The 14,368-nt window shown below is 39.8% G+C and overlaps 1 protein-coding gene across 42 annotated transcripts in view; it reads left to right on the forward strand.

The window, feature by feature from the left end:
• The window catches only part of ATG10 (autophagy related 10), a 305,844-nt gene that overhangs the window by 23,252 nt on the left and 268,224 nt on the right, over positions 1–14,368 (forward strand). For 19 of the 42 annotated variants that reach the window (XR_012413825.1, XR_012413824.1, XR_012413823.1 and 16 more), the window contains one exon: positions 9,704–9,823. Coding sequence is in view for 26 of the 42 variants with exons in the window: in XM_045393974.3 (XP_045249909.1) it covers positions 9,704–9,823 (120 nt within the window). In the remaining 16 variants the exon portion in view is untranslated. Of the gene's footprint in view, positions 1–3,417; positions 3,535–4,549; positions 5,283–9,700; positions 9,824–14,368 lie in introns of those variants that run through there. The other 23 variants (XR_012413822.1, XR_012413821.1, XR_010587430.2 and 20 more) reach the window with 9 other exon arrangements.

A 14,368-nucleotide genomic window follows, 5' to 3' on the forward strand; every position in this document is an offset into this window, starting at 1 on the left:
TACAAAAAATACAAAAAAGTAGCTGTGCATGGTGGTGCACACATGTGGTCCCAGCTACTCAAAAGGCTGAGGTGGGAGGATCGCTTGAGCCTGGGAGGTGGAGGTTGCAGTCAGCTAAGATGGCACCACTGCCCTCAATCCTGGGTGACATAGACCCCCTCTCTCTCAAAAAAAAAAAAAAAAAAAGTATCTTAAACCTCTCAGGATGATCTGGGGGCTCCGTGTAATATTTTTTTCTTCTCATCTTACTATCTAGTTTTCTTTTTCTTTTCTGTTTTTTCATTTTACTTTTGTAGCTTAGTTCCAAAAGTATTTGAGGTAGCTTATAAACTATATAATATAAAATAACAAAAAATAAAGAGAAATCAAGATTGTGGAAATATGAAACTTGAATAGAAAGATGTGATTAGGGTGAGTTATACTGAAAATATATTGTGAATGTTGTACAATTATTAAAGGTAGGCCACAAAGTTCCAAGCTTCATCATGGTCAAAGGAAAGAAGGAAACATATTTATTGCCCAGCAAAAACAGCTTCCTGTGTTAAAATAATTGGGAGGCCATTGCCTGAGGAAGCTCCAGTGCCCTGGGTTCCTACATAAACAAACTTACGCCCAACTCAGTCTAAATGGTCTTATTCTAGGAAAATGAAACTTGTAGCTTAACCAATCAGAAACCAACTAACCTCTAACCACTGACTTTTACTGGAATGATCCAAGTAAGACTACTCCACTTTGACCAATCATAGATTTTCTTGGCCTTTCTTGTGCCGTTTACTCTACAAAAGCTTTTTAACTGTGTCCCTTTGGTGCAGCCCCATGTTGCTTGCATTCTGGAGCTGACTAATTCATTAATATGCCTAGTGCTCCATTATTGGAATGCTAAGCTTGTGGGAGTTATTTATATCCTGCTCAAGGTCATCGCCAAGGTCTGATTTTTCACAAAAAAAAATTTGCAACCTCCCGCATAAATGAGTTAACCATTGTCTGCTCAAATAAACATTTTCTTGTTTTTGTTTTTTGGAGACAGTATCTTGTTGTGTCACCCAGGCTGGAGGGCAGTAGTGCAGTTATGGCTCACTGTAGCCTCGATTTCCTGGGCTCAAGCTATCCTCCCACTTCAGCCTCCCAAGTAGCTGGGACTACAGGCATGCACCACTATGGCAGGTTAATTTTTGTATTTTTTGTAGAGGCAGGATCTCACCATTTGCCCAGGCTGGTCTTAAATTCCTGGGCTCAAGCAATCCACCTGCCTTGTCCTCCCAAAGTGCTGGGATCACTGTGCCTGACCTCAAATAAACTCTTTAAAATTTTAATGTGCCTTAGTTTATCTTTTAGTACTTAGTAAATATTTAGTGAGTGAAATGGAGGTTGTGATCTCAGATTTTAAAGGATATGCTGAGGCCCTAGAGTTAAATTCTCTAGACTTTGTTAATTCCTTACCTACTTCCCAGTATTTCTCAAAGGGGGCTCTACTGACATTTTTACGGACAACTCTTCACTGTGTGGGATTGTCCTGCACATCGTAGAATGTTTATTTTACCTGGTCTGTCAGTACTAAATGGCAATGGCAAGCTCTAACTTCTTTTCTTTTTGACAATCCAATATGATCCCATTTATTTCCAAGCAGCCCCTTGAAGAGTGGGTTCCCCATAAAGTTGGGAACCGTTGACCTTATTTGCCCATACTCTACTCCATCCAAGCTATGCTGCATCCACTGCCATTTGTTTTATTTTTAAACCTTGCATTCTTTTCAGACCCTGTCTTTGCAGGAGCTCCTCCATATTTTTGGAGTGACTTTGTCTCCACCTGGTTGGCCCTTACTCAAATTTCGAAATTCAGTTCTTTAAGAATTGAATTCATGTGTTCAGAACTCCAAGTTTTGGAGTCTTCCCCAGTTTTGCCAGGAAGTTTGATATTCTTTTCTAGGAGGACACTCACAGCAAGCACTAGGGTATTGTAGGTACTGAGTGAATGAATGAAAAACTTGTGGAAATAGAAGGCACATTAGTCTCATCTCTGAACAAAGACGTTTGCAAGAAGAAAAATTTAAAGAGAATGTGTCTTTCATTACAAAAATGTCCAACCATTTCTTTTTTAAAAATTTTCCAAAATAAAAATATGGCACTTGGTAGTATATTTTAAAGGCACTTTGCTCTATTGTCTGTATTCAGGCTAGTACTGATTCTGTAGCTTCTGATATTGTGTTGGTCCTTTTTTTGTTTTTTTTTTTGAGATGGAGTCTCGCTGTGTTGCCTAAGCTGGAATGCAATGGCACGATCTCAGCTCGTTGCAACCTCTGCCTCCCAGGTTCAAGTGGTTCTCCTGCCTCAGCCTCCCAAGTAGCTGGGATTACAGCTGCCTGCCATCACGCCCAGCTAATTTTTGTATTTTTAGTAGAGATGGGGTTTCACCATGTTGGTCAGGATGGTCTCGAACTCCTGACCTCAGGTGATCTGTCCACCTTGGCCTCCCAAAATGCTGGGATTACAGGCATGAGCCACTGCTCCTTTCTGTCTCTTATTTTTTGGATACTTTTGGCCAAGGATACCCCATTATCTCCTTATTTCCTAATTCTGGGAATCTTGGCATATGTGCTGACTAGAGTTTGTTGTACTAGTCCTACCACCCACTGTTCAAAGACAGCAAGACAGTTTGAGCTGGTGGATCAGCTCAAATTGTCATCAGTGTTGGAACAGTTTTTCTTAGGAGCTTGCAGAGTTTTATTATTAAAAAAATCTTTTAATAAAAATAATGATACTGGTATCAGAAAGATTGGATGTCACATAGATCTGTGGGTTTTGTTGTTGTTGTTGTTGTTTGTTTTAGAGACAGGATCTTGCTCTGTCTCCAGGCTGAAGGGCAGTGTCACGGTCATAGCTCACTGCAACCTTGAATTCCTAGCCTCAAGTGATCCTCCCACCTCGGCCTCCCAAAGTATACATCAGTTTGTGTAAGAAAAGTACCAAGAAGTGAATAGGCCTGAAAGTTGAAGAAAGGTACTATAAATGAGAAGAGATATATAGAATAAGTCCATTCAAATTTTTACATTTTTTTTTCTTTTTTCTTTTTTTTTAAGACAGTCTCGCTTTGTCACCCAGGCTGGAGTGCAGTGGCACAATCTTAGCTCACTGCAACCTCCGCCTCCTGGGTTTAAGCGATTCTCCTGCCTCAGCCTCTGGAGTAGCTAGGACTACAGTGCACACTACTGCACCTGGCTAATTTTTGTATTTTTAGTAGAGAAGGGATTTCACCATGTTAGCCAGGCTGGTCTTGAACTCCTGACCTCAGGTGATTCTCCTGTCTCAGCCTCCCAAAGTGCTGGGATTACAGGCATGAACCACTGTGCTTGGTCTGAATTTTTCTTTTATTCATTTACAACTTAAAAAAAAAAATTTACTGTTTGCTTATCTGTTATAGATGCTAAGATACAAAGTGTAAATCAAATCCCCAGACATTGTAGACGTTGCTGTATCATCTTCTGGCATTCATTGCAGTGGGTGAAGATGGCAGAGGCTACCCTGATTTTTGTTGCTTGTAGGTAAACCTTTTTTTTTTTTGCCTGCATCTTTTTTTCTTTCTAGTCTTTAAATTAAGATATTCCACCAGGCTATGTTTAGGCATAAGTTTCTTTCTAGCAGCTTTGTTTTTTTTTTAGAAACATGGTGAATTCTTTCAGTTTATAGGTAAATCTTTTAAATCTTTTTTCCCCCATCTTAGAACAGTTTTTCAGTTGTACATTTGCTTATGATTGTAGTTCAGAAATTCCAGTTATTTGTAGGTTGGACCTGTGTTCTTTGTCCTTCCCATCAAACAATATGCATGGTTTTCATCATGGTCTCTTTTCTTTTGTGTATTTGGAAAGGATCTTGTGTGCTTATACACTGAAACTCGAATGTGATTTTTTTTCCGGCTTCTATACATCTCTCTGTTGCCTTGAATGTAGAATTTATATCTCTACTGTTACATGTTTGAATTTCCTTCCAGTTTTTTCTTATCCAGTTTCCTTTTTAATCTCAGCTGTTTTTCCTTCCTCATCTCTTGCTTTTAGATGAGGTCTTTCCCTTTCTAAACTTTTTCTTTTTAAAATTGGGAACATAGAGTACATAATTCCTCAGTTTGATTTCCATATTCCTAGTGTAAGCCCATTACAGGAGCAAGCTTTACCTCCTCCTGTTTCTGGTAGTGCCCCTCTTTTGTTATGCAAGAGCTACTTAAAGGTCTTGTGTTTTGGTTTACTTACCTTGACAAAAGAGGGGCATGTTGACTGGTCAGAGGGACCAAGCGTTCCTTCCTTCGTCTCTCTCCCTACCTTTAGAAGCTGGAGGAATCTTCCTCTTTTTGTTAGCTTGGAAAGCAGATGAATGGGTACAACCAAATTTATGAAGGATAGATCATTTTCTATACTCAGGAGAGGTCTTCCTTTCCTAGTGTTGAATCTTTCGGTCCTGTAACTATAATGAGGGAAGTGTTTTTGTATGATTTGAAACAGTTTATAGTTTTGTTTTTTTTTTTTAGTTTTTTGGGATGTTAGTGGTGAGACTATACTATTTTGAGAGCTCATCCTGTTCCTGCAGCAAACCTGTCACTCGCTGCACAGTACTCAGTGCACCTCAGGGCTTTACCTTCCACATCTGGCCATGCACACTGCACTACTGGGCGAGAACTGCCTTGAAAGAGAATTACCAGTGGGGCTAGAAACCAGGAGGGGAGGGGCAACTCAGGATCTGTTTCTCTGAAGGGAATACAGAATGGGAGAGGGTGAAATGACCCTCTTCCCAACTGACCTAGTGATAGAGAGGTCAGAGCAAGCCTCAGCTACCAACAGAGATTCCTCATTTCTAGGCTAGGTACAGTGTTGCCTCTTATTTAAACTTTGATTTGGAATATGTATTCCAATGGGAAGGCGAGGAGGGAGAATTGAGCCCTGCTGGTCATCTGTTGTCAGGACTGATCCGACTTCTCTTTTGATGTATCTCTGTGCTATTTTATTGGATTGCCCAGGGCCATGCCTTCTGTGTCCCACCCAGGCTGCCAAATGTCTTGAAATCCAGGTCTTTTACCAGCCCTGTCAAAATGATTCATCTTTTGTCTAGGGATCATGCTAGTCTTTTAGCATGATTCCCTTTGAAAGTATCCCAGGTGCTAATTAAAAGTAATTATTTTGGGGTCTTCAGAATCAGGTTATCTTTCGGCCAAGACTTAGGATTCTGCATTTAAATTTGCACTGTGGTTGCTTCCTTGCTCTCTAAAATTTGAGGACCACTGCCTAAGGACCTTGCTAGGTAAGTGATTAAATTAATCTAAATGAATTCAAGCCAAATTGCCATAAAAGTAGTGGGTTGATGTTTAACTCTCCTAGCTGATATTGCATGTTTTTTAAAAAAGAGTCTACACTTAGAGTTATAAATAATGTGGAATTGTTGCTAGGAGGGACAAGTATTCAGGAAATTGCCTACTTTATTAGTCAAAAATGATTTTTAATGTTTCAATGTATGCATAGCATGTTCTGTGGTAATCACATTTTTGTAAATGATCTTAAGTTCCGGGAAATTTAGTTATATTTCTTATAGTGTTTTAGTCCTATTATGACTTTGATATACATTGATTTATAGATTCATCAAATCAACGGCTCCAACTAAAAAACAATAACAAAGAATTAGTTCCACACACATTATATTAAAAATCACATTAAACAATATGGAGAGTGGTAGTGAAAAAATTGTTTTCAATTAAAAAGGATCATTTAAACAATGATTATATAGTGTTAGAATTCACTAAGGCTGCTTTTCTGGAAAGATATATTTGAACAGCAGCAGAATAAACATCTTCTATGCTTCTAGTCTAAGGGCTAACTTATAGTTTGGAAAGACTACCCTCACTTGGCGGGGAAACTTACTCTATTTTCCAATCTTTAGTCTCTGGTAAAGCAGTTAGAAAAAGGTTTTGATTGAATGTTACGTAACAAAAACAAAATCAAGAACAAAACAACACAATTCTTCAGCTGGAGTAAGTCTCAAGCAAAATGGATGTTAATAACAACTTAATGCCGGGCGTGGTGGCTCACACCTATAATCCTAGTACTTTGGGAGGCTAAGGTGGGTGGATTGCATGAGCTCAGGAGTTCGAGACCAGCCTGGACAACACAGTGAAACCCGGTCTCTACTAAAATACAAAAAATTAGCCTGGTGTGGTGGCGTGCACCTGTAGTCCCAGCTACTTAGGAGGCTGAGTCAGGAGAATCACTTGAACCCGGGAGGCGGAGATTGCAGTGAACTGAGATCATGCCACTGCATGCCAGCCTGGGCGATTCCGTCTCCAAAACACAAAACAAAACAAAACAACTTATACTTTATGACACAAGGAGTGCTGACTCATTTCTAACTTTTACTTACAACTAGAAATGAGAGATTCATTGTTTAGGATGAGATGAGAATTGAAATTCATCTTTTTACTGAGAGTTCACTTGAGTGACTGTTGTCACCTGTAGAGTGAATTTAGTTTAAGATAACTTAAGTCTGGAAACATATGCAGTTCACATATCTAAGGTTTTTCAATTTGCAAAATAAGTATTCTTGCTATTATTGCTTAATAAGCCACAGTTGTGGTTATTTCCATTTTTAGCCATATTTTCATCCATTTCATTATAGGAAGTTCTGATTCAAATTTCTGCCTCTGCTAGTTTATGAATTTGGTAGAGGACCAGAAAGTATTACAACTTGAAAACTATGTATAAAAATGTTGATTGAATTATATTTACATTTTTGAGTTGAAATATTCTTGAGCAAAAAAGCAATAATTATTCCATGATATTTCATTATGGTACGTTATGATGAATCGAGTTGAGATGGATATCTTTTTAATATAGTATACTTCGTAATTTTGTAATCAAGCCATAAGTGTTTGTATTATTGTATGTAGCATCCTTCAGCAAAGCCTAGTCCTTAGATAATTTTAAAAGTATTCAACCAAATATCAATTAGTGTTTTGATGTTCAGTCATCTTGCTCGTAGCACAGTGCTGTTAATTAGATACACTATGGCTATTGAATGAAATTTTATGTTTAAGTATTTTCAATACTTCAGTAAACCTCAAGTAACTGGAGGGCTTAGGCTACTTTGTTCAGGTTTTTTTTTTTTTTTTTTGAGATGGAGTCTCGCTCTGTCGCCCAGGCTGGAGTGCAGTGGCCAGATCTCAGCTCACTGCAAGCTCCACCTCCCAGGTTCACGCCATTCTCCTGCCTCAGCCTCCCGAGTAGCTGGGACTACAGGCACCCGCCACCTCGCCCGGCTAGTTTTTTGTATTTTTTTTAGTAGAGACGGGGTTCACCGTGTTAGCCAGGATGGTCTCCATCTCCTGACCTTGTGATCCACCCGTCTCAACCTCCCAAAGTGCTGGGATTACAGGCTTGAGCCACCGCGCCCGGCCTGCTTTGTTCAGTTTTGTTACTAACTGAGAGTCTTGTTGGAGTTTTAAAAATATTAGTAAGTATATTAGTGTTCTTTATGAACGAAAGTTAATTTTTCTTTGATTTAGTATCTTTCAGTATATGTCAGGATCATCATACATTTGGAAAAATTTCCTCTGACTGCACCATATCAGTCTTCTCTTGCTATTCTAGTTTTGCATTCTCTCTCTGATTGATGAAATGGGTTGTGTTACCATCTACGTAATGTTGATATAGAATCGGTATTTCCAGCCCAGATTTCTCTTTCCTTTTGAGTTCAAGACACACCTCAAAATGCCTGCTGGACCCCTTTACTTTGACATTCCACAGGCATTTCAAATTCAAACTCAATATGGCCAAATTAAACCCATCTCTCTTCCCAAACCTTTTCTTCCTCCAGAGACCTCTGTCTTACTCAATGAACCACCACCTAAAGGCAGAAAGCTTGGAATCTTTTCTCTCCCCTGTCCCCACCAATCTTTTCAGTTGTATTGTCCATACCTAGTTCAATAGCAGTTTATTTTTCTTAGAGAGACTCACTTTTATCAAATCTTTCCAAGGCATTTGGTTATAGAAATATCAGTTGTCCTTCTTTTATAACTTTTTTTTTTTTTTTTTGAGACGGAGTCTGGCTATGTCGTCCAGGCTGGAGTGCAGTGGCACCATCTCGGCTCACTGCAAGCTCCACCTCCTGGGTTCATGCCATTCTCCTGCCTCAGCCTCTTGAGTAGCTGGGACTACAAAAGCCCACCACCACGCACGGCTAATTTTTTGTATTTTTAGTAGAGACGGGGTTTCATCGTGTTAGCCAGGATGATCTTGATCTCCTGACCTCATAATCTGCCCGCCTCGGCCTCCCAAAGTGCTGGGTGAGCCACCACGCCCTGCCTTCTTTTTTACTCTTATGTTTTGGTTTGTTTAACATTTAATTACAGTATATATTTATGATAGGAGAATAAGGTTTGTGAACACACAGTTAACTGATGGGAGCAGAGGTGCTTCATGATCAGCATGCTGTAGACATGAGTCAGTGTCGATTAATCTGGCAAGTTGGTTAGATGGAGGTTGGATAAGAGAGTTCCTACTGTAATTATTTGTATTTCTTATCTCCCTTTGTTAGAATATGAGCTCTTACAAGGCAAGGACTATATATTTTTTCATTTTTGTATACCTAACTTTTACTTACGCACAGTGCCTGCTACTTAATAGATATTCACTATGTATTTGTTGGATGAATGAACAAACTTACATAGATTATACTAAATTTGAATAATCAGAAATGACACTGGTTTAGGAATTAGCTAGTATAGACAGATCATTGACCTTGGAGCCAAACAGGGGTTTAAAATCCTTGCAGTTTATATGATTTTAATTCAATTGAACAAAAGCATCTAGAGTGTTTACTATGCTAAGCACCAAAGATACAGAAACAGGAATATAAAAACAGAAAAAGCTGGGCATTGTGGCTCATGCCTATAATCTCAGCACTCTGGGAAGCTGAGGCTGGTGGATCGCTTGAGGTCAGGAGTTTAAGACCAGCCTGGCCAACATGGTGAATCCCTGTCTTTACTAAGAATACAAAAATTAGCCAGCGTGGTGGCATGCAACTGTGATCCCAGCTACTCGAGAGGCTGAGGTGGGAGAATCACTTGAACCTGGGAAGCGGAGGTTGCAGTGAGCCGGCATCATGCCATTGCACTCCAGCTTGGATGATGGAGCGAGTCTTCATCTCAAAAACAATAACAACAACAACAAAAATAAAAACAACAAAAATAAAAACAACAACAAAAAAATGGGGATAAGGTGAGAAAGATAGAAAAAACAAAAACACTTTTTTATTTTTTTTGAGATGGGGTCTCATTCTCTCTCCCAGGCTGGAGTAGAGTGGCATGATCATAGCTAACTGCAGTCTTGAACTCTTGGTCTCAAGTGATCCTCCTGCCTCAGCCTCCTGAGTAGATGAGACTACAAGTGCACACCACTATGCCTGGCTGTTTTTAGTTTGTATATAGACAGAGTCTTGCTATGTTGACCAGGTTAGTCTCGAACTCCTCAGTTCAAGCTGTCTTCCTGCTTTGGCCTCCCAAATTGCTGGGATTACAGGTGTGAGCCACCACACCTGACCAAAACCATTTTTCAGTGGCCTTGAGGCCATTCTACATCCCAAATTTTGGTTTATTGACAGAAATTAATCAATTAGCAGAATTCCTTTCAATATTATTCTAAAGTTGATGCTAATACTTAGTTTTTATATTACAGTTGTCATTTAACATGGAAGAAGATGAGTTCATTGGAGAAAAAACATTCCAACATTATTGTGCAGAATTCATTAAACATTCACAACAGATAGGTGATAGTTGGGAATGGAGACCATCAAAGGTAAGAATGGAAATGTTTGTTTTCTATCTCAAAAGAGGATTTTTTGTTTTGTATTGTTTTGGTTTGTTGACATGTACCTCCATAATTGAAATTAAGGTATGAAAACTGGTTTGATTTAGTAAAAGGCTTAAATTGAAGGATGTCTTACAACAGATGTCCATTTTCTTATTTCAACTATATGTATTCATTATTATCAGGCTAATGAAGTATTATTTTGAAAAGTCATTAGGTAACCTGCTTAATTTAATAGATAGAAATTAGCATATTAATTATCTGAATATAAACAGATGTTTCTGTGGTGCTTCAAATCATCAATCCTAAGTTAATATTCTTAGGAAACTACTTTCGTCTAGAGAGTAAAAAGATAATCTTGAAACCAAACCATAAACAATCACAAATTCTGAAATATTGAGGACTGTATTAATTGGAAATTTCCTATTAATATAAACATATTTCAAAATATTTTTTCTTTTTTGTGACAGAGTCTCACTCTGTCCCCCAGGCTGGAGTGCAATGGCATGATCTTGGCTCACCGCAACCTGTGCCTTTCGAGTTCAAGTGATTCTTGTGTCTCAGCCTCCCTAGTAGCTGGGACTACAGATGTGCACCACCACACCTGGCTAAATTTTTTGTATTTTTAGTAGAGATGGAGTTTTGCCATGTTGGCCAGGGTGGTCTTTAACTCCTGGCCTTGAGTGATCTGCCCACCTCAGCCTCCCAAAGTCCTGGGATTATAGGCGTGAGCCACCATGCCCAGCCCCCAATTTTTTTTTTGTTTTTTTGAGATGGGTTCTTGTTCTGTTCTGGAGTATGGTGGCACAATCTTGGCTCACTGCAATCACCACTTCCTGGGTTCAAGCGATTCTTGTGCCTCAGCCTCCCGAGTAGCTGGGACTATAGGTGCATGCCACTGTACCTGGCTAATTTTTGTATTTTGAGTAGAGACGGGGTTTCACCATGTTGGCCTTTCTGGTTTCAAGTGATCACTCCTGACCGCAAGTGATCTGCCCACCTCCATCTCCCAAAGTGCTGGGATTACAAGCGTGAACCATCACGACTGGCCCAAAGTATTTTTTTTCTCTTGGTTCGGTTCAGTAATAATAATGTAAAAGGCCTATGTACTTATTTCCACACTTACAGTTAGTTCTCTGTCAAAAACTGTTTTTTTGTTATGTTTTGTTTTGAGACAGAGTCTTGCTCTGTTACCCAGGCTGGAGTGCAGTGGCACAATCTTGGCTCACTGCAGTCTCTGCCTCCTGATTCAAGCAATTCTCACGCCTCAGCCTCCCAAGTAGTAGCTGGGATTTTAGGTGTCCACCACCATGCCTGGCTAATTTTTGTATTTTTAGTAGAGACAAGGTTTGGCCATGTTGGCCAGGTTGGTCTCGAACTCCTGACCTCAAGCCACCCTGCCTCAGCCTCCCAAAGAGCTGGGATTACAAGCATGAGCCACCACGCTTGGCCTCCGTCAAAAGCTTTTTAAAGAGTTCCTTGAAATCCCTTCCTTAGAGAATAGGTAAATTTTCTCTCCTTAACATTTTACCCGGTTCCTGAAAAGTGATGAATCCTGATTCTCTGCTGGTTGGATCTGTTTCCTGTATACACTCTGAGGAATGAACAGTTTTGGCTGGATTTCCTATGATTCAGAACTGGACCCGGGAGGCGTAGGTTTTGATCAGGTCCAGAGTGTCACTGGGGAAACAAGCCATGATTTCCTCTTGGGTCATGTGCAGGCTGAACTTTGACAGGGCGGCTTATGCACAGTTCAGAGAGTAGGGTCAATCTTTTGTGGTAGTCCAGTCCCACTCTCTAAGTAGCAACTAGACAGTTGATCACCCCTCAGGAAGTCTCCCTCTCCAGGATAATGTGACTGTGCTAGCACCTCTCATTGGTTTTGTTCCGGGGTATATTTTATAGTTTTGTTTGCTATAATGTTTCAATTTTTATTCATCTTGTTTTTTCTATGATTATTGCTGAGGTGAAACAACTGTAATTTTGTATATTAATTTTGTAACCATTCAGTCACCTTATTGAATTTCCCTATTTGTTTTCATGGGTTTTCAGTGGTTTCTCTTGGAATGAGGTCATCTGCAAACTAAGAGGTTTTTTTTTTTTGTTTGTTTTTTAAATTGACTTCTTTGTGATAGTTCTCTCTATTATTTTATGCATTGACTAGAAAAATGTTAAGTGATAATAAGAAATCTTACCTTGAGCGTGATTTAATATTTATGCTTTTGTTATAAAATGATTAAATAAAATATTGATTATTTATTGAATTAGTATAGGTTTCTGACCCCTTTTGACCTGTAATAATTTGTGTGATTATTCCTTGGGAACTTTGCCTTTTCACCAGTTTTTTTTTTAAAGAAATTTTTCTTCATCTTAAGCTGGAGGCAAGATGATAAAAATTCCTGTTACCATTCCATTACCTGGCAGAATGTGGGAGGGGAAGGCTAAGGAAGGAGCTGGGACTGTGTATGCATTTGTGTTTGAAGGGTGAGGGGGCTGGGGCTGAGAAGGATCTTCAGTAGGGAAATTCTGTCACAAGTTTCTCCACTGAAGTTGTAAACTAATGCCCCAAGAACTGGTTTTCAGGATTTGTTTTCATTATTGACCTTTCTCTAAAAAGGTATGCTTAAGTCTAGCCTTCTGTTGGCTGCCACTGCTTGCTTAGGTAGGAAAGTTCCTTACCTTTTGGAGTGGGAGTTACACCTCTAATTAAGTGTAGTTCACTTTCATGTAGGGGATGAGCACTGAGATAGTGTTGGAACATTACAATAAATGGGTCAAGCTTCCAGGGACAGAACAATAGGAAGACTGAGTCCAGAAGTCTGTGGCTGACCAGAGTGCCTGGCCTATTGCTAGGTTGGAAATAGGGGTCCAAGTGTTACCAGATCTTCTGATATTTTGAGAAAGGTTAAGCATTCAGATTTGGGTGGAGAGATCTCTGAATTTTTAAATGTTGGCAACTAATTAAAAAAGATTATTTTTCCAACAGTGAGGACCAAACTAAACATGTCAGTGATGCCCAATGTGATGGTCAGTTTATGACCTCTGGGATTGGGTGTCTGTCTGGTATGACTGTGATTTCTCTTCCAGCCCCGCCTCAGCACATGCTATTGCACTGAATTAGTGACAGGGGCTCTAGGCATAGCAGATTCTTGTGTTCTCAATTTGGGCATATTAGTATTTTTGCCACCTAATTTCTGCGATCCTGTGCCATTTTTCTGAAGGGAATTGTGAATCAGTCACTTGGTTATATCCTCAAACCTTTCCTTGTGTTATGTAGTATCTCAAGTCTTTTTCTGGGACTGTTCGGAGACAGTATTCTTATACTATTGTTTTGCTTTTCAGGCCTCAGAAATTTATTATTTTTTAAAATTGTTGTATTGACGTATAATTGGCATACAATAAACTGCATATATTTAAAGTGTACAACTTATTAAGTTTCGACATATCTATAGACCTGTGAACCTTTACTAAAATCAAGAGTAAATTCATCACCCAATAAAGTTTCCTCATAGTCCTGCTTTCCAATGCCTCCCTCTGCCCCTTCTTGCTCCTGAAACTTATTCTTAAAGTCTTGTTTACTTTGGGAGGCCAAGGCAGGTTGATTACCTGAGGTCAGGAGTTCGAGATCAGCCTGGCCAACATGGTGAAACCCTTTCTCTACTAAAAGTACAAAAAATTAGCTGGATGTGGTGGAGCGTGCCTGTAATTCCAGCTACTCGGGAGGCTAGGGCAGGAGAGTCGCTTGAACCTGGGAGACAGAAGTTGCAGTGAGCCAAGATCCTGCCATTGCACTCCAGCCTGGCCAACTCCAGCCTGGCAAACAAGAGCGAAACTCTGTCTCAAAAAAAAAAAAAAAAAAAAAAAAAAAAATCTTATCTATACCTATGTATAGGGCTCCTTTATTTTATTTTATGTTTTTAGAGACAGGGTCTCTGTCACCCAGGTTGGCGTGATCATAGCTCACTGCAGCCTCAACCTCCCCAGCTCAGGTAATCCTCCCACTTCAAGCTCCTGAGTAGCTGGGATCACTTAAGCTGGGCTTAAGTGATCCTTCCACCTCAGCTCCCTAAGTAGCTGGGCCACATGCACATACTGCGACACCCAGCTAATTTTTTAATTTTTGTAGAGATGGGATCTCACTATGTTGCCCAGGCTGGTCTTGAACTCCTGGGCTCAAGCAGTCCTCCCACCTCGGCCTCTCAAAGTGTTGGGATTACGGGTGTGAGCCACTGTGCCTGGCCAAGGTTCCTTTAAAGAGGAATATATATATTGTCCCTCATACCTTCGGGTTTTATTGTCACTCATACAATCACTTTGGCACCATCCATTATTTTTATTTTTTTATTTTAAAAACTAAATTAAATTAAATTGCTTTTTTTTTTTGAGACAAAGTCTTACTCTGTCGCCCAGGCTGGGGTGCAGTGGTGCGTTTCTGGCTTGCTGCAATGTCCGCCTCCCAGGTTCAAGTGATTCTCCTGCCTCAGCCTCCCGAGTAGCTGGGATTACAGGCATGTGCCACCACACCTAACTAAT

This window comes from Macaca fascicularis, chromosome 6, assembly GCF_037993035.2.
Source record: "Macaca fascicularis isolate 582-1 chromosome 6, T2T-MFA8v1.1".
Taxonomy (NCBI): Eukaryota; Metazoa; Chordata; class Mammalia; order Primates; family Cercopithecidae; genus Macaca; species Macaca fascicularis.